Source organism: Furipterus horrens, unplaced genomic scaffold (genome assembly GCF_987537825.1).
Source record: "Furipterus horrens unplaced genomic scaffold, mFurHor1.1.pri manual_scaffold_5, whole genome shotgun sequence".
In the NCBI taxonomy this organism is placed as follows: domain Eukaryota; kingdom Metazoa; phylum Chordata; class Mammalia; order Chiroptera; family Furipteridae; genus Furipterus; species Furipterus horrens.
Window position 1 is genome coordinate 83,863,730 of NW_028327175.1, and position 20,062 is coordinate 83,883,791.

Sequence of the window (20,062 nt, forward strand, 5' to 3'; positions counted from 1 at the left end):
GGGAGACACCATTTACTGCCTGTCTACCATAGACCAGGCCTTGTGTCAAGCACTTCATGTACAGACATGGCAAGATGGGAGGATTATCTCCATTTCTAGGGAAAGGAGGTGACATTTAGAATAAGATGTCCTAGCCAACAGCTCATTATTTGTGTGACTGAGATTCCAACTCAGGTGGTTCTAATGACAGACCTGCACTTTTTCCCCTACATTTTATTATTAATTCAGCAGGATACCCTTTCACATTTAATGGCTTAATTTATTAGGTATCCCTTCATGGGATTTAAAGGTTTAAATAATTAGCTCACCAAGTTGCATAGTGTTTTGAGAAGATGATTTTAACCTGCGGTATTTTGAAGAATCTTGAGAAAATCAAATAATTTTCAGCTTTTTAAAAGAAATGTGCAAAACAGAAAACTTTACCCATTTCTTAAGCTTTTATGTTTGAGGGGTGAGGCTTATGGATGGTCTTTAAGAGAGGGACAAAAGAGGGAAGGATATCATTACTCATGATGGGGAAGGTAAGAACCCCACTCTAATTTGCCTTGGCTAGACTTTAGTTGAAATGCTATGTTCAGTTTTAGGGAATATACATTAAGACAAATATAAAGCAACTTGGACACATTAAGGAGAAAATTGGGTGGCAATGGGGAAGTGAAACCTGGATGTCTGGCGGAATAGGGCTGTGTAGCTGAAAAAAAGACTTCACAGGCTGAGATAACAGTGCTCAAATATTAGAAAGAATATCTTATGGAAGAGGAATATAGATTTATTCTCTGTGGTCCCAAGAGATAAAACTAGAAACAACAGGCTCTGAGGAAGTAGATTTGTTCTTACAAGGAAGAATTTCCTGTTATACTTGCCCAGATATGTAAAGTTTGATTGTGTGTGTGTATAAGAACATGGTGGATTCCTAGCCCCTGAGAGTGTTGGTAGAGCCATTGGAGAGGAAATTCAAGGGTACCATGGGGATTGGATTTCACCAGCATCAAAGTCCTTCCCAACCTGGAGCATCTCAGCAGTCCTTTCATGCTTTACCTCCACCTTGGTCACCAGGGTTGGGATACACTTTTGGGAGATGGGTGGATGACAGGGGATGAAGAATCCACAAAGGCAGAACAGTTACTTGGACCATTTTAATATTGTCTGCCATTTTTATTTTGTCTTTCCTATGTACTCACATGCTTGCCTTAGACTGTAGGCACAGGAGGCCTGCAGCTGTAACTGGATAATTTATTATCCTTAACTTAGCACACCATCTCACACAATTACGTTCTTGTAAATGTTACCTAACAATGATTTTATCTAGTCTCAAACCAGGTATTCACTATTGTCAGCTGCAATAGTAATACAGTCTAACTTGGCTGCATGTACAAACTCTTAACTTCAGGTTTGTAAAACTTGTGGCTGCCTCTCTTCTCTCTCTGAAAGAAGATAGAACTTGAATTCTTTTCCACATTCTAATGAGATGGAAATTTTGGTCTAGAGGAGAGAGAGAGAGAGAGAGAGAGAGAGAGAGAGAGAGAGAGAGAAAGAGAGAGAGAGAACCTTTCAAAGGGTTTCACCCACAATTAAAAGTAGCCTTAAAAATTACCCGTATGCTAGCCATACTACTCCAAGCTCTGCGTCAGGTAGGAATCTTCAACTGTTTTGAGCCTTTAACCTTTTTACCAATTTTTAAGGACTAAAAGTGATTGTTAGAAGGTTTTTGCTCATGTCTTATAGCTGAAGTCTTGTAGGGTCAGCCAGTAAATATTTCAACAAAAGGAGTGGGAGTTTGAGCATTTCAGTGCTTTCTGCAGGGGGAACACTGAGGGCTCATAGTAACATCTGATCATGAGTGACCTCAGCTGTCAAACCTAGGAGTAGGTTTCTCAATAATTGTTTAAACAGCAGGGAAGTATGATTTATAGAGAAAGAGGCATTTTAAGCATGGTATTTTCAGGGTACTTCATCTTCCCCTCTTCATTGTGAATATATTGCTCACCTTTTGGAATAGACCCCGAGCCCTTGGTCAGAGCCTGTGAATTGCACTCATCTCTATGAATTGTCGTCAAGGGCGTTAGGTTTATGGAGATTTTTCAAAACTCCACCAAATAGGTTTAGAGAAAAAGTGGCACAGTTCAGATTATTTCTAGGCACCAGGAATCATCTGAGCCTGTTTATAAGACTTGCTTTCCCTTGCCTACAATTTATATATAGCAGCTCAGTCCCTGATGGGAAGGTGTCCCGTAGAGTTGTGGTTTTTACTCCAATCTCTAGACTCTTTTATAATTAAAGCTTGATTACTCTGTAGTTATTTGAATTCCATGAGTCTCTACTCAGTTTGTTAATGTTACTGATTTGCAATTGGTATATATGTCTTATGATCTTAAAACATTGCTTCACATAGGGGCACTGTCTGAGGAAGGTCTCTCTCTCGGCAGCCGTCTGTCTCGAGAGACGATGGTGTAGCTTCTTAAGAGTCTATCTGCACCGCCGAGAACGGCTGTGCAGTCCGACTCGGGAGTGACACGGTATCTGTCTCCTCCTGTGTTGAATCGACATCTTGCGATGACGCTGAAGTGTCCTCTCCAGTGAAGCTGAAGCTACAGAGCCTGGGCAGGGTGATATGGAGGGTCTGCTGTTGCCCATGCAGCAGACCCCCCCTCTCTTCACAGCTGAAGGGTCCAAGGGAAAGACGGAGTCAATACAGCTTGGCTTCAGGTGCGCCGCAGGAGTTGCCGGTGTTGACTACAACGTCAAACCGCCTTAGGGACTCCGGCTCCTGATTTTCTGTCGGGGTTTACTCCCTTAGCCTTTCCCCTGAAGAGGTATGCCGCAAGGCAGCGGAGGTTTTTTGGAGTCAGAGTTTTCCTTCTCTGATGTGCCCTGACTGGAAGATCGAACCAGCGACACTTAGCTCGCAGGCCGTCGCTCAATCCACTGAGCCAAACCAGCCAGGGTGAGGAAGGTCTAATCTGTCTCAAATATATAAGGAAGTTGAATATATATTTTTGGTACTTTCTTCCCACTACCCCCAAATCTCCCTTTCCACCAAATACCATTTCTTCTTTGCCCTAGCTACATATCTCCTACCCTATTAAAGAATGGCCCAGTTCTCAGACTGTTTTTCAATAGTCCTTGCTGGAATTCGTATTTCAATAAAAAGATTTGAAAGCTAAATATTTGAAGTAATGAATCTCTGAGGTTAAGTTTTAGGGAGTAGAACAGTATTTTAGATGGAGACAAAGTGAGTTGAGTCAATGACACAGGACACAGGACAAGCAGGGCTCACACTTTGGTTCAGATACATGGGGATGGCGACAGGTCTGGACTAAAGCAGGGTTGGCATTTTTGTGCAGGTGTGGGGAAAATAAAAGGGGCAACTGGTAGAACATTGTTTAGTCTTGAGATGAAGAAGATCCAGTACTTTGACAATTAATTTAAGCTTTTATTGAGGTAAGAGTAGAAGGAGCAGGCCGGGGAGCTCATACTAATTTCAAGAATCTGTGAAGAATCAGAGATAAGGAACCATGCTCTTTGCTTTCTAAGGGTTCATTCCCTGTGTTGGGGGGAAATCAGACACATTTGTTAATAGACTGGCCTGAACACAGAATATAAAAAGAGTTATCATAGAGGTACAACTAGCATGCTAGTAAAATGTGGGCTCTGTTCTCACTGGGATATCTAGAAAGGCTTCTTGTAAAATTTTAGTGGAACAGAAAAACAAACTGTACTTTGAAAATGCGTGTTTTTGAAAGTAATGATTTGAGTAAGTGTCTGTGCTTTGTTTGAGGGAGAAAAGTTTATCCTAGTTGGATAGACTCTAGAAGGTGAATGTCGTACTGTAGTCTGGAAAACAGGGCTTCCGCCTTGCAGGGCTTTGTATGTTTGGTTGAATATTTTACATTTCATTTTGTTTATATTGGGAAGCCATTTAAGATTTGAGCAGGAGAGTAATACTCTTTAAGAAAATAACTATGATTTAGATGGATTAAAGGTGGGTAAAGTCATACTCATTTGTCCACCTTTCGGGAATGAATAGAAGATTGCCTTTAATTCCTTAGATGTGCACTGTATCTGCAGGAGCAAAACAAGCACGCATATCTTAATGTATAAATCCTCTTCCCATATATGAGTTCTTTTTCATCATGGAGCAAATATTTGGCAACCAAGTTGCCTCTAAAGTAGCGAGAGCAAAAGCTATTTGGATTAAATGTTTCAGAACCATTTATTATATTGCGCAGACCTGTGAGCAAATAGGATTGAACTAAAGCATTTATTGTGGCGTAGCGTGTGGTTCTGCAGGGGCTGCCACTCTATTATCTATACTTCTATCTTTGTTCAACTCTAGCTGTTGCCACCACTATTACTCAAAGGCCTGGAGTGTCAACAAGATAATTGAAATAACAAAATGGGAGTCAAGAGGTTTTCTGCTTGTTTTTTGAAGTCTTAGGAAGATTGTTTCCTTTGTATTCCTGATATTCAGAATATAAAAGCCTCCCAGAACATCTAATCTTTACTAGGTCAAACATTTTAAAAGGCAGTGAAATTATTTTGCAGTTGCTTTTCAGTTTAAGGCAAGTGTTGTGGGCTTCCAAATCCTCCCTCCTGAATCTACTTATAAAAAAGAAACAATACAACGTAAATACCATATAATTTCAACTACAATGTCCTGTATAAAAATCCTAACAGCATGGTAGAAAAAGTTTCTGAATTATGATTTAAGAGATCTGAGTTCTTAGCCCTAGTTTTGTGAGTGCATATCTAGATGATTTTGTCACATCTTATATTTAATAGGAAGGATTAGGATTTATCTATATGGTGTTCATGCTGTTCTGTGGCAGTGTCCATATTATTTTTGCTTATGAAGTCTAGAAAATGGAGAGACACATGATAAGATTGTGCTCAATAGTTTTGGGTGGAAGTGATGTCTGTTACCTTTGGGCCAGAATATCTAATGCCAGTGTGAGACTCTCCAGAAATCTTTCTTTCTGCAGTGATGACTTACAATCTTCCAGATAGTGGTGGCTTTGTCAACCTGGATCCAAAAATGAGGTCAATGAGAAGCAGAACTCCTCACCAGCTGACAAAATGGGCATGTACAAGAAGCAATCTTTGTTGTTTTAAGTCACTGGGATTTGGGGGATTATTTTTTACAATAATATGTATAATTAAGCATATTCTTGATTGACATGGTCTCTAAAGGGTATTTATAACTATTGAATGGGAGAAGGCCCTAGAGATAGAAATGATCTTTCTTTTCTTAAATTAAAATTTTACTGATTTTTCTAAAATAGATGTGAAAGCTGCTTTGAGGAGAAGCAAGTTTCTTACATTGGAAATACTGAAATACAGATTGGGCAACCTCTTGAAGGTGGTGCTGTAGAAATTAAAGGTAGTTGCATGATACAAGACATGTATATTTGATCTTTAACCCCTTTCTGATACTGAGCTCCTAAAACTCTTGGAATTTCCTAAGTAATGAGACAGATAAAGGTATCTTTTATTACATTAATGAGGTGAGTTTTAGAAAGCACCTAAGGGTGGTGTTGATTGTCAGTGGAGCCAACCTTGTGATTAGAGGGCTGGAGCTTTCAGTCCCCCCTCTGCGCCGCTAGGGAGGGGAGAGGGACTGGGGGTGGAATCAGTCACCAATGGCCAGCGATTTACTCAGTCAGCCTATGTAATGCAGCCTCCATAAAAACTCTAAAAGAGGGGTTTCAAAGAGTTTCTGGGTTGGTGAACATGGGGAGATTTAGGGAGAGTGATGTGCTCAGAGGGTATGGAAGGGCTCCATCCTCTCCTCGTTCCTTGCCTTGTGCATTTCTTCCAGCTATCTGTTGCCAAGTCAAATCTTTTTATAAGAAACCTGTAATCTAGTAAGTAAAATGTTTCTCTGAGTTCTGTGAGCCATTTTGTGTGAGAAAATTAATCAGACTCAAGGCCGCGGTTGTTGGAACCTCCAGTGTATACAAGGTCTGTCCAGAAAGTATCCAGCTACATACTATCAAAAATAGAGGCATTTATTAAAGAAGATTCAAAATACAAGAAACACTGTTCCCAGGACAATGATGCCTCAGTCACCTTCAAAGTAGGCACCTTGGGACCTCACACAGTTCTCCCAATCACCGTTAGCTGCCCTGTCGTATTTTCCTGAATCTCATTAAGGTCTGAGATCTCTTTCCTTTCAAAGGTGATCTTAGTCTTGGGAAAAGCCAGAAATGACAGGGCACCAAATATGGGCTATAAGGGGACTCAGTCACATGAGTGAGTGACTTGATGTTTTGCCAAAAACTCTTCAGGAGATGTGACACATGAGTGGGTGCATTGTCGTGAAGAAGCTGCCAATCACCAGCTTCCCATAGCTGCAGGCTTCTGAATCATCTGAACAGTTTCTGCACAGGAATATTCAAGCTTAATGCTAAATTTGATGTGGATTCATTGCTATACTCACTCAGTCATTTTGAATGCGATGGCCACACAGCACACATGCTCACTCAATGGCGTCTACTACCACTGACTAGTGCAGTGAAGTCATCATTGTTCACGCATGTGCATTCCAGTCCACTCTCCTTGGCTGCCAGGTTACATCAATGTTGCTCAAACTTTTCTTGTTATGTTAACAATGGCTGGACATTTTTCTGGACAGACCTCTTATAGCAGGTCAATTGGAAGCACAAGTAATGACCTAGACTTGTGACTGGGGTGTGAAGTGTGTTGTGTGTGGTGGGGGTAGTCTTGTAGGAGTGAGTGCTTGACCCATGGAATCTGATACTATCCCTGGTTAGATGGTGTTATAACTGAATTGAATTATAGGACCCTCAGCTGGTTTCTGAGAATTACTTGGTGTGGAGAGCCCCCAACCCAACTTCCACCCATGATGGAATTGGTACTCAAATCTTAAATTGGATTAGAGAACTTCAAGGTCCATTCTAGTTTAAAAGTATTCATATTTGAAGCTCCTGAGGGTAACTATTGCCTCTCACATTTGTGCATCAGGTATGGTTTATGAAGTGTTTTCTCCAGTGTTAACTTACTTGCTCTCCTGTAGAGAACAAGAATTATTATTTACTGTGCCTTCCATGGAGACTTGAACAGGTGCTAAGAAAAAGTTGTTTGGAGAAAGATGTTAATTCTTAACCTGAATTCCATAGCTATTCTGATAGCTGTATAGTGGTATCTCATTGTGATTTTCATTAGCGTTTTCCTGATGACTAATGATATTAAACAGCATTTCAAATGCTTATTTGCCATCTGTTATTCACTTCAGTGAACAGCTCTATGTTTTTTGCAATTTTTCTAAATGGGATTGTTTATTTTTTTTACTAGTGAGTTTGAGAGTTCTTTATACATATTACTCCTTTGTTGAATATGTGGTTTGCAAATATTTTCTCCTAGTCTGTAGTAGGTTGTCTTTTCATATTCCAAAAATGATCTGTGACATAGTAAATGGTATTAATTTTGATGAAGTCTGGTTTATTTATTTTTCCTCTTATGGATCATTTCTCTCTTGTGTTATTGCAATATGCTCACTGTTCTCTCTGCTTCTTCCCTTGCCTTGCAATAGTCTTTTCTCAGTGAAGCAATGAGAGTGATTTTATGTAAAATACAATTTTCCACTCAAAAGTCTCCAAGTTTTCATGTCACTCAGAATAAAATCCAGAGTCTTGACAACAGCCTATGTGGTCCCTCATGATCTCTGTGACCTCATCTCTTCCAGTCTTGGCTTTGGCCACACTGGTTTCCTTCATGATATTCAAACAGACCAAGGAACCCCTGACCCAGGACTCCAGGCTCTTCATTTTACCTGGAAAATGGACTCTTTTCTCTAAGGTCCCTTATTGCCCTCAGGTCTTACTGAAACAGGACCTTTTTAGTGAAGGCTCCCATGATCTCCCATTTAACATAGAAATGGCTCCATTTCCCATAGCCCCAAATTCAGGTTCTTGCTTTATTTTTCTGCATGGTACTTGTCAATATCTAACCTACAACATATATCACTTATTTTTAAAAATTGTCTACTTTCTCCCCTAGAATAAGCTCCTTGAGAGAAAATATTTTTATCTGTTTTGTTCATAAATGTTCAACTATGGGGCCTAAAGAGCCTGACACATGGTAGGGACTCAATAAATATTTACCAAATGAAGAATGAATAACAAAATGAAGGAATGACTAAAGTAAGTCTCAAACTAGCTTGCATTTGCTGAGATAAACCCCAGGGTCCTAATCTGGAGAACCTGTGCCAGGGCCACTGCAGTCATCTTTCCTTTTCTGAGGATGGGCTCACTTCTTTGGGGCCTTCAGGATCGAAGAAAGATGTTTTAGGGGTTATTTGCCTTGGAATTGATGGAATTAGAGTTTCTAATGAAATTCCAGTTTCTACTGAAGTGATGGTCATCAACGATTACTGATGCTATTTGTTGAAAGGGGAACTTAAGAGTGGAGCGACAAAGCTGACAGCACCTGAAACCACTGGTCAATTTCAACATCATTAAAAATGGGACAATTTTATGTGCTTCTTGTTGTGATGTAATGGGAAGGTACATGGCACCCCTTATAAAATAATATTGCAATAATAAAAAATTGAATCTAAATATAATTCTCTAGATTTAATCACATGTTTACAAGGAAATACAGGTACGAGGGGAATATATTAAGCGACATTACAGAAATACAAATCAACCAACTCCAGACTGGAAAATTCTACAGGATAAACAACTTTGTTTCTTCACCAAATAAACAGCAATAAAAAAGGTGGGGGGCGGGGAAGAATTATTTTAGACTTATAGATACATTGACCAATTGTAACATATGGACTTTGTTTGGGTCTTAAAATCAATGAACCAAGTATAAAAAGGACATTTTAACATAGTTGGAGGAATTTGGGTATGGCTTAGTTATTAAGTGTTATGGAGAAATTATGCCTAAATCTGTTGGGTTGGATAATATTGCTGTTATGTTAAAAACAATTTTTTGTCTGTTGAAGATAAATGCTGCTGCATTTAAAGAGAAATGATATGTCTGCAATTGGCTTCAGAATCCTACCCACCAAACACCTCAACTTAAATAAATGAACAAAAAGTTAAAGGATGTGTGTGTTTGTGTGTGTTTGTTGAAAATTGGGCGATGGGTTCATGAAACTGTGTTTTCGTTATATAACTCTTTTTACTTTGTGTTTGAAATTTTCTACCACAAAAGAGTTTAAAAAATCTTCTTTGCCCCTTCTTTTCCTGACATTCTCCAAGAAACAGGAAGATTAATCTCACCAGCAAATCCTCACACGGCTGCATTTGTCCTATCTTCACTCTCCCTGTGCCTGAGACTTTCAGACTTTCCGTGGTGCCCTTTCAAATTTGGACCCACCTCAGTCCACTGGGTATTCCAAATGTTAGCAGTGAGTTCTAGGAGCTTACCTCATCCATGTACACCAGTTCTCCTATTGCATCACAGCCACTGCCTCAACATGAGGTGTCTCTAATTTTAGATTGGAATCAAGAGGATCCAGATGGTTCACCACTTATAACTGGTATAAGTTTCAGCCCACAAGCAGAGGTGTGCAAGAGACATTATGGAATTTTTTTTATAACTCCACTTAGTTTGTATTTTAAGCCTTGATCCTGCAGGTGTCCAGTTTGGAATTCCACTCATTCCTGTTTGGAAATCACACAGGGCCTGGGTCTTGAGGGTGGAGGTGGGAGCATGCTCACTGTTTACTGGAGCACAAGTCATAGTTTTGGTGTCCATCAGCTTGGTTGCTGTGCCTCCTTCAGGTCAGGTGGTCCTTGAGCCACGGATGGGACAGGTAACCAAGATTCTGCTTGCATGTGTAATAGAGCCATGTCCTCACTGAGTTTTTGCCACATCTACCTCCCCAGCCACACTCCAGAAGCCTCTTCTCCACAGTCCCTACACATTTCTCTCTGACTTAATTAGCACCTCTCAATCCTGCTTCTGTTCTGTTTCTGCTCCAGCGTCCTCTCTTTCTACGGAGTTTGGGATTTTAGAAACAAAGGCAAAGATTATCAGCATATTACTGCTTCCAGCCTGGCCATGCCCTTCCTCTGGCTGACAAACACAGAGTCTGCTACCTACTTGAATGCAGGAGGGAAAGGGTGAAATAAAGGGAGAAAACAAAAGAAATGAAACAGGAACAGAGTAATGTCTCAAAATATCCTGCCACATTTGAAACAGGCAAGAGTTGCTTCCATTTGGGAAAAAAGGAATCGTTCTTGAAAAGGGAGGGTGTGCAGTGGCAAAGCCTGTTGGACCTTGGTCCACGGAATGCTCTGATGTTCATCATGAGGTCAGAGAGTTCTGCTGTCGGCCCGGCAACCTTTGAATCTCAATAGCCCTGCACTACGGTGAACCCTGGGCAGTGCTGTAGGGTCTCTGAGGGGTCTGAGTTCTTTAGCTCTTGGGGACTCACCTCTTTTCATTTGTACTGAATCATTTCAATGGACTTCCTGAGAGCCAAGAAGGGCCAGCCTGTAGGGAGGAGGAGCTGGACATTAGGCATCTTCTAAGGGACTCTCCTAGTTGATACTATGAAACGGCAACAAAAGAGGAAACATTTGGAAAATAAAGAGTCCCAGGAAAGTGGCAAGAAGGGAGGAGGTATGTGCTGGGCAACTTATCTGAGGCCTGTGGGTGACTGCCAGACTGAGCTTTCTCTAAGAGGCTGGGACTGAGGAGAACGTGTCACCTATAAAGTAGGGAGGGAGAGACCCAGTATCGGCTGATGCTGCCATGTCCCTCCCGAGGGTCCCTGCAGTGTGAGATGGCACACAGAGGCCAGATGTCCCTGGCAGATAGAAAGTCAGCCCCGCCGGTCTGAGACTGCTCTCCTGGGGCTGCTCGGGCCTGGAGCTGTGTTGGACTCCCAGCACGCTGCGGTACTCCTTGCACAGACTCAGAGGCACGGCTTTTCTCAGTCCCCTTGTTCTTTCTACTCTCTGTTTGGTCTGACACTGGGGTCACTGGGCAAGGGTGTAAAGGATGCTGCTACAGATCCATGTGCATTTTACCTGAAAGGATAGAGAAACCCAATGAGTTAAAGGCCTTGTTGAAAAATATCTTGAGGAGTGAAATGCCTGTTTGAAGGAGATTGTTTGTCTAGGGATGGTGTCATATTGAAAGCATGGCGATTTTATTACTTCATCAGGAAGAACTTACCAGTGAATCCATGGGAGTTTGTGAATCCACAGGTGTGGGCTTACCAGGGATCAAAGGGAGAGAAGGGCCTTTCAGAGACTGAGACCAAATGGACGAGGGTGAGGAATGCTGTCAGGGCCCTGTGGGGAGTGCTGAGAGCCATGGGTTACTTCGCAGGCCACATGGGGACTGCATCCATTAAATGTAAACTAGTAGCTGACCCTGAGAAAGGGCAGGTCACTTGTAGGAGGGGGGGTGGGGGGCAGAATGGAGCCCACTGCAGAGATCCAGCTCCAGGCTTCTGCCCCAAATTGGAGCCCAGCAGCTTCCATGGGGCCTGGGGCTCTGAAGACAATAGGATGAGCCCTGGGGATGGAGGCCTGGACAGTGGCAGCTTTTCATAGAGTAGCTGGGGCAGGATGCAAGGCAATGATTGTCCCTGTCTGTCCCTTGCACTTCAGGATCTTTTTGTCTATGTATGTGTTTGGTGGGGAGCCCTGGGGAGAACATGGGTAGAGTGCTCACCAGATGTATAGTCTGTGTGACAAGGTTCCTGTCATCATGCCTGGACCTGGGTGACACCTGGTACATATATGAGTATATATAGAACTCTTGTGAAGGGTGTTTTGTGAGACAGTCATTCATACACACACATAAAAAACCCGCACATCTCCACACACAACTTCTTTATTAAAGCACACAGAGCATGGAAGTATATACACACATCATTCCTATACTATGTTCTCATTCAACCCCTGTGTATATTGTCCTCCCCTCCCACACCAAACTCTGGAGGCTGTATGTATATCTATAACACTATCTATCCTAGAGAGAAATATATACTATATCTTCTACTATCATACAAACACAGCTGCCCCCTAGTATCTCTAAATACCCCTATAAGAACCAGTCACATGCCATGCACACCAACCACACAACACATTGTGTAGTAATACCAAACCCACTTTGCACAAACCACCAAAAATCAGATTTACCCACCCTTATCTGGGTTGACAGATAAACTACACAATGTTCAGTTAAATTCTCATTTCAGATAATCCACAAAGAATTTTTTAGTGTGAGTATGTCCCAAATATTATAACCCAAATATTGCATGGGAATATTGACACAAAAAAATTACTCATGGTTTATCTGAAATTCAAATTTAACTGGTGTCCTGTATTTTTGTTTGCTGAATCTAGCAACCCTTATATGCTTTCTACCAGCTGACAGATTATATACTTCTGTATTTCTATTTAGTGTCTCTGTTCCCTTACTAGTATGGCTAGCATTTTTAGAGCCTAGAATAGTTCCTGATACATAGAAATTGCTCACTGAATACTATAAATGAATGAAAGAATGGGTGAATATACACCATCAATACAAACAACACCATCTAATCAGGTTACATGTCACACACTCCCGAGTTGTGTGTGCACACAGATTCCCCATAAACACAGATACAGATATTTCCACCCTATTGAACACACCAATCCCCCACTTACCGAATGCTTAGTGGATACACATCACACTCACACTTCTGACATAGTCACAGTCACTGCTCATGCGTATGTTCCTAATAAGACACCAATAAAGTAATTATTTATTATAACCAAACATTGGAGTAATGACTGAGAACCAGAATCTGAGCCATGTGTATTCACTGCACCTGAAAGAATCCAGCCACTCAGTAAACACCTGCTGGACAAATGAATGATTCACAAACACGCCCGGCCAACCATATCTCTGAGGCTTTTATCCCTTTCTCAGGAATTTTGAAGTCAGAAGAGGATGTTCCTCATCTTGGATCGACTGAGGTGGCCAAAGGCTGTGGTGCAGGGGCAGGGGAGGTCTCCTCTGCCTCCGAATACTTCTCCTGTGCTTCTTCTCCACGCAAGCTCATCCATGGCGGTACAGGTGTGGGCTCCTTGGGTGCATGGCGAGAGGCACACAGATCCGAGCATGAGCCTCAGAGGGAACCCAGGGCAACAAGAGGAGCCCGGGGAGGATGGCGGAGCTGTCAGGAGAGCCTGGACATGAGCTCACTGTGGGAGTGAGCCTTGGAGCAAGCATGGTGGGGAATTTAGGGAGTAGGAGCCAGAAGGGTCTGTGCTTGCAGTATAAGGTGCTTAATTTATGGGACATGTAAGCTTGGCCTTTACCTTTGCTTCCAGAGAAGGACAGAGTTCCTCAGCACAAGCTTCAGCATGGGAGCAGGACCATCAGCCCCAGCCACACACCTCACACATACAACCATGCTCCGTGCATATTCATTCTTAGCACACACACAAAACCCAAACACATGCCCCACAATGCCATTCTCCTACACCACTGTTGACATTTCACAAGTAACACAGCAATGATATCATAAACTCACACCCCTCTCACAGCACACACCCACCGATACCCACATACTACAGTCCTCACCACCACATACAGACACACACAAATGGGAAGACCACAGATGACTCCAGATACACTACCCCCTGGGAGGAACCACAAACACCAAGCTCATCACACAACTACATCACACCATAGTCCCTCTCTCCTGTAACCCTCATATTCATACTGGTTCCCTCAGCTTCCAGAAAGCCCCAGGCATGTTCTTATGTTCCTAATTTCTTTTCTCAGGAATCCAGAGGTTGCTTCAAGACAGTCCCCAGCCTAGATCAACCCTAGCCCATGTTCATGAACAAGTGGAGATCGTTCCCCTCTCACCACGTGTCTCCTTATCATCTCCTTCTTCCTATCATACCTGTGTGACCTCTCAGTATGTAAACAAAGAGAAAAGGGGCATGAAAATATACTACATGCAAGTACAAGTGAAAAAGGGTGTGGCTCTCTCCTGGGGGACAGAGGAAACCCCAGAGTCACTAAAAAAGAAGCCGAGGATGGAAGAGGTGAACCTTTCTGAAGACGTGCGGGTAGATACGCCTCCCTCTGATGTGTCCACCAGAAACCTTCCATTTGAGAGTGAGCCTGGCATTGAGGTGAGAGAGCACGAGGAAAGAGTAGAGTCAAAAGACTCACAAGGCTTGCCTGCAGCTGAGGAGAGACCCAGGGCCAAGACGCCTGACTGGCTGGTGACTATGGAGACGGGCTTCAGGTGCATGGCCTGCTGCCGGGTCTTCCCCACCTTGGCGACCCTCAAGGAGCATGTGCAGTTTGGAATCAGGGAGGGCTTCAGCTGCCATGTCTTTCACCTCATGATGGCTCAGCAGAGGAGCAATGTGGAATCAGAGAAGATCCAGGAAAAGGAGGAGGAGGAGAAGAAGGAGGATAAGGATGAAGAAAGAGAGAAGCAAGAAGAAAACACAAATGAAGAGGAACAGCCCACAGGGTAAGACCTTGGCATGAGGAGGTCCTGGAGCTAATCAATGTCTGGAGTTTCATTCTGCAAAGGACAGGAAGTGAGCAGGGCCTAGGGCTGCTGGTGGGGCTGTGCCTTCTCCCGGGGAGCACTGTCTCTCCCGGCCAGGCCCAGGCCTCCATGGGGAGACTTGAGGGCTGTATCAGATCAGGGAACAACTGTAGGATGGGGTGGGAAACTGGGCCCTCAGGCATTTAATAAAGTCATGACTGTAAGTGGGAATTTATCCTGAGCCTTTCAGCTCCTGCAGGAAGTTCTGAAAATTTCCAAGGGCTAACAGAGAGCACTTGTCTTCTATAACTAAGAGGCGTCTTCCTCTGTTTTGGTTTCCACACAGCAACTGAGATTCCTGGGCCAGTGATCCTGGAAGATAGTGTGGCCTTATTGGGAAAGGTAAGGCCTAAGGCTGGCATAGTCTTCTGGGCCTACATCATGAGCCTGGAGGAATTGTCAAGGAAAGGGTGCGGGGATGCACTGGGTCACCTGGTGCCTCTGGAGTCGCACCGACTTTTGGTATACCCAACACTTCCCGGGAAGTAACCTTCATTGACTTACGAGAAAGTGGAGAATTTTGATAGGCGTTCTCCCAGAGTCTCCATGATCGACCTCCAGGGCCAGAAGTGGTCTGAGGAAAGGACAGGAGGCTTAGCAGGACCAGAGGTTTAGACCTGAGAGCCTTTGGCCTGAGCTAGGATCTCACTATGGCCCATGGACATGGTCTCTGGAGAGAAAGTGGAATGTGTAGAGGGAGATACGTGAAAATGAGGTTGGTTATAAGAGATCTGGAAGTGTTCTAGAAACTTCAGTTGGCTGTATTTGACCTGGAAACAAACTCGTGGTGTTATGCATGGCCTCTGAGCTTTAAGACAAAGTGGAGGGTAACTCTGACTAGTAGGGCTCATACTGCTTCTTGTCTTTTCCTCTTCTTTCTCTCGTTTTCTCACTTCCAGGGAGAAGAGAGGATCATGGATATAGTAGCAGACAGAATGCCAGTGTTATGAAGGAAGATGGAGGGACCAGTACTCAGGCTAACATAGAAACATTATATGCAATAAAGACTGTTTTCCAAAACTTTCCTGGATACATTCTCTTTTTTTTTAGATTAAAAAATTTTTTAAACATTTTATTTTTAATTACAGTTTATGTTCAATATTATTTTGTATTAGTCTCAGGTGTATAACATAGTGGTTAGACAATCATATATAATAATTTACAAACTGTTCTCCCCAATATTTCTAGCACCCACCTGTCACTATACCTAGTGGATACATTTTTAAATTAAATTCATCCAGCTATCTTATCTTATCTCATATTATCTTATCTTATCTTATCTATTTATCCATCTATCATCTACATTTGTCTCTCCAGTAGTCTGTGAAAGAGGTTTTCCATAAGCACCAAGATATCTACCATCCTTTTCCAGAAACAGCAGTATCCAGTCTCTTCAGATTGATTAGGCTCGTGTGTGACTATTTTGCAAGGCTGCACACCACGACAAGCTACACTGAATTCAGATGGAGTGTTTGGAAAGCAGCAGGTGCTGTGGAGACCCAGGTCGAATGGGTCCTGATTGAAAGCACTAAGAAGGGAAAGTTCAGAGGCCTGGAAGGTGGTCTGCATGTCTCCCAGGACAGAGGAGAAATTTCTCAGTCTTCAAGCTGTCCATGGACCAGGTTCCTCCTGAGATGATGACACTTCATCACAGCCCTCAAAAAGAGGCCCTGTGACCACAGCCAGGAACTGGGGAAGAGACTGTTATACTAAGAGTGTGAGCCAGGGAGCTCTGATATTTCCAGTTCTGACATTAATATTTTAACTTCTAAATTAATTCCTATTCTAGCCTCTCAAGATTTTGACCCTGTCGCCTTTGAACTTCATCCTCACATCACTTTTACCACCCACTGGAGCTAAAGGCATCTAGGAGGTACTGAAGATACATGAGGTTGCCCGTGGTCTTAAAGGTGAGGGGGGAGCAATGTGTCTTCCTAATCTGAACAGGGGGCTAGAGCCAGGCTTTAGAGGGACTGAAGGAATGAGAAGGCAATAATTTGAAGTTCAGAGATTTTTAAGCAGAATAAAGTGTAATTCCAAAGTCCCATGGATTCTTTTTTCAGGATGTGTAGGGAGTCTTCCATGGGGCTTTATTAAATTAACAATGGTTCCAGTGATCCAGTTTTGTCATTATTATTTTGGCAATACTAATAAACCAGCTTCTTAACTGGGTTCATGCTTCCCAGCCTCTCTGCCGGGGATATCACCTGTATATGCACATCTCTCTTTCTTAAAGATTTTATTTATTTATTTTCAGAGAGAGGGGAAGGGAGGGAGAAAAGGAGATACATTGATCTGTGGCTTCTTGCACACTCCCAACTGAGACCTGTCCCGCAACCCAGGCATGTGCCCTGACTGGGAATTGAACCAGTGACCTTTTGCTTTGCGAGATGACCAACCCGTGGAGCCAACCCAGCCTCAAGATGCCTAGTACCTCCTTTAACTGTCATTCCAAAGGTTTTAGAATTTGAGGCTTATGCTGGCTACCCTTTTATACTCATTCTCTGACCATCTCTGTATACGTTCTCTGTAATCTTCACCTTTGTTCTTTTTCATCATCTATTGAATCTACCAGGAATTATATATCTCTCTCTCTTTTCCCAGGTCTACATCATTTCCTTTCCTTTCCTTAGAATGTTTTTTGACTTCTTTCTTCCACTGATTGCTTCAAACACCTAGGGCTTACTCCACATAAATTGGTAGGATATTGGTTGTAAATGAACTTTCTCACTGCTGTCCTGCTGGGATAGAGACTTCCCTGTAAAGCATGGAGCGGTATAACACCATGGCCTGTAGGCAGGATTCAGAGTGTTGCAGCGAGCTCATATTATCTCACGAGAACACACTGACCATTATTAGGTGGGAGATTGAGGTCTGCAGCTTGAATGCTTTTATAAGATGACTACACACACCTTTCACACCAGATTCTCTTGGTGGGGCCACTGACAAAACGAATTTTGAGTAAGACTTTGAATGTCTGCTCAGAATAAGGTATTTCAGAGCAGTTTGAAGGATTCTAGTAAAGTAGATGTAACTGAACTCCCTTCCCTGAAATCAGCTTAAATAAACTAGAACAGAAAACGAAGATAGATGGGGGCTTCTCACAAATAAGGACAGGCCACAGCCTTTGACACACCCTATCTGGGAGGCGCAGCCAGGGGTGGCCTTCCTGATGTATACTCACCATCTCAGAATTTCCCAAGTGTCTGAGTCTGGGACTGGTAGCTGAAGTCAGTGGCCAAGTGCAGGCTTGATAGCCTCTAGATACTGATTCTGATTTTAGGCACAATGCTCCTAAAGCACAGTGTCCCTTGTCCCTGGCCACACTGATCTCTTCCTCAATACTTCTCTCCTTCTCTTTCTTACCTTACTGTGCAGGGAACAAATTTATTATTTGTTCACAGAAATCTCTACTGTTCTACTGTGGCTTTTGCTTTTAATATTTCAAGGCCAAGAATTTTTTTTTTTCTCCCTCACTTGTACTCAGTTTTTACCTGCCTAATGCAGGAAACTCAGAGTACTTAGCTGACAAGGGGCTGGATGGGGCGGGATGGGGAGAATCTAGGAGCAAAGAGAAATAAAAAGAAAACCAAAAAAATCTCCAGTTAATTTTTCACGGTATTACCCAGATATATATATTTAAAAATTAGGACTAATATAGAAATATTCTCTTCATAAAAACCTCAAATGATATTAAAGTAAAATAAAAGTCTCTTTATGATATTACAGTTTCACTCCCAAGCCTATTTCCTTTGCAGAGATTATTATTACTAGCTGTTTGATTTTAAGACCTTTGGTCCATGCATTTGCATACATAGGTGTTTTATGTATGATATCTAGCTTTATAGAGATTTTTGATTCATAAATTATATCTATTCTAAAATCAACTTTTTTGATTGGAGACATTTTAATTTTAAGAAATATATTATTTTTCTTATTTTCTCTTATATTTTCTAGTTTATTATTGCTAGTGTAGAAGAACTTGATTGATTTTTAAAATTTGTTGATCTTGTATCCATCTGCCTTGTTGAACTATGTTATTAGTTTCTATTATTTATGTGTGAATTTCTTGAGTTCTCCTAGATAAATGATAATATTGAATGTAAATAATGTATTCTCTGGCTAAATTTAGTTTATTATATTTTGTAATACTTTAAAACACATAATAACTTTTTCTATACCTTTTTGAAATCTCCACCTTTCCCAGAGATAACCAACATAAAATACTTGCAACTATTCAGTCTATGTTTTAATTATTTTCTTGCATATATGTTTACATATATACACATATATGTATCCATAAGCAATATGTAAAATTGATTTAAATATTTACATAACTTATAATCTAACATCTTTTTTTAAAAACAGATTCAGTTATTTAATAAGGTTTTTCTTACAAAATTTAGAAATTCCTTTTGTAAGGATAGAGCCCATTCATGAGGACAAACACAGAGCAGAGGTAGCCCTGGAGCTGAGGGACAGTTTTGGGTTTTGGCATATTTTATGAGTCCATGGCTTTCTGATCAACCTTGTGCTGCTCTGGAATCTCGTATTTCTCTTTCTCTCTGTTGAAGATCTCCCTCTCTTGGTGTCTGGGCTTGTGCAGCTTCTTCTTCTTGAAGTAGGCATCTGTGAAGATGTTTGGGGATTTTCACACCACTGATAACAATTTTGGTGGAAGTGACAATGACACATTTCTGTTGTGTTCTACGCAGAGGAACTTGATTGAGGGACAGAGATCGAGCCACAGGTAGCAAGCCACTACTCAGCTGCTTCAGGAAGACCACCCTCTTACAGTGTGGTTCCCAGTGAGGATGATCAGAATGGTCCCGGGAGTGGTGCTGGCCTGCAGTTTTCTCACGTGCTGACTGAAGGGTCTTGCCATGGATCAACAGCTTTCGAGGCACATCTTCAGTAGGGTAGTATCTAGGCATTTTGTGATGTGTAACCACTTGGGTACCACCATTCTTGTCTCTACCAACTGGCTTTGTGACAGTAGCAAGAAATATCTCCTTCTTTTTCTTCTCAGTCCTGGATTTAGCTGTTGAATACTTCCTCTTAGACATGGCCTTTTGGGAATACATACCAAGCTGACTGGGAATATCTGCCAATTCCTCTGACAAGGACAGTGTTTTGACTGCAGTGGGGCTTCCCCTTCTTAGGTGTCTTGGCCTGCGGTTACCCTTCTTAACCCTGCCACCAGCATCAACCTTCTTGGCTTCAGGGTTCTTCTCCTTAGTATTCAGCTTCTCAGTTTTTTCACCTGTCATCTTGCAAGATGGGGGGAAAAAAAGCTAACATCGTTTTTTTTTCAATACATGGCTTTTATTGCATCTTTAAAATATAACTTAACATCTTACATCTTCTTTTCTTTCTTTCTTTCTTTTTTTTCCTTTTTAAATGATTTTTCTTGATGTGCCAAACCTTTTTAATTTGATGTAGTCCTGTTTTTTTTCTTTTGTTTCCCTTGTCTGAGGCAATATATCAGAAACAATGTTGCTACGA

General features: G+C 42.0%; 1 protein-coding gene and 1 pseudogene across 1 annotated transcript; one reads left to right on the plus strand and one right to left on the minus strand.

Annotated features, from left to right (window-relative positions):
- Window positions 1-10,529: 10,529 nt before the first annotated feature.
- Window positions 10,530-15,519, plus strand: FAM170A (family with sequence similarity 170 member A). Its single transcript, XM_090279046.1, has 5 exons — window positions 10,530-10,599; window positions 12,907-13,047; window positions 13,768-14,476; window positions 14,844-14,899; window positions 15,457-15,519. Exons 1-4 carry the CDS (start codon window positions 10,530-10,532, stop codon window positions 14,848-14,850), a joined length of 927 nt encoding a protein of 308 aa, XP_090135172.1. The 3' UTR covers window positions 14,851-14,899; window positions 15,457-15,519.
- A 3,440-nt stretch (window positions 15,520-18,959) lies between these two features.
- Window positions 18,960-19,827, minus strand: LOC150008873 (large ribosomal subunit protein eL6 pseudogene; annotated as a pseudogene).
- Between the last annotated feature and the right edge of the window lie 235 nt (window positions 19,828-20,062).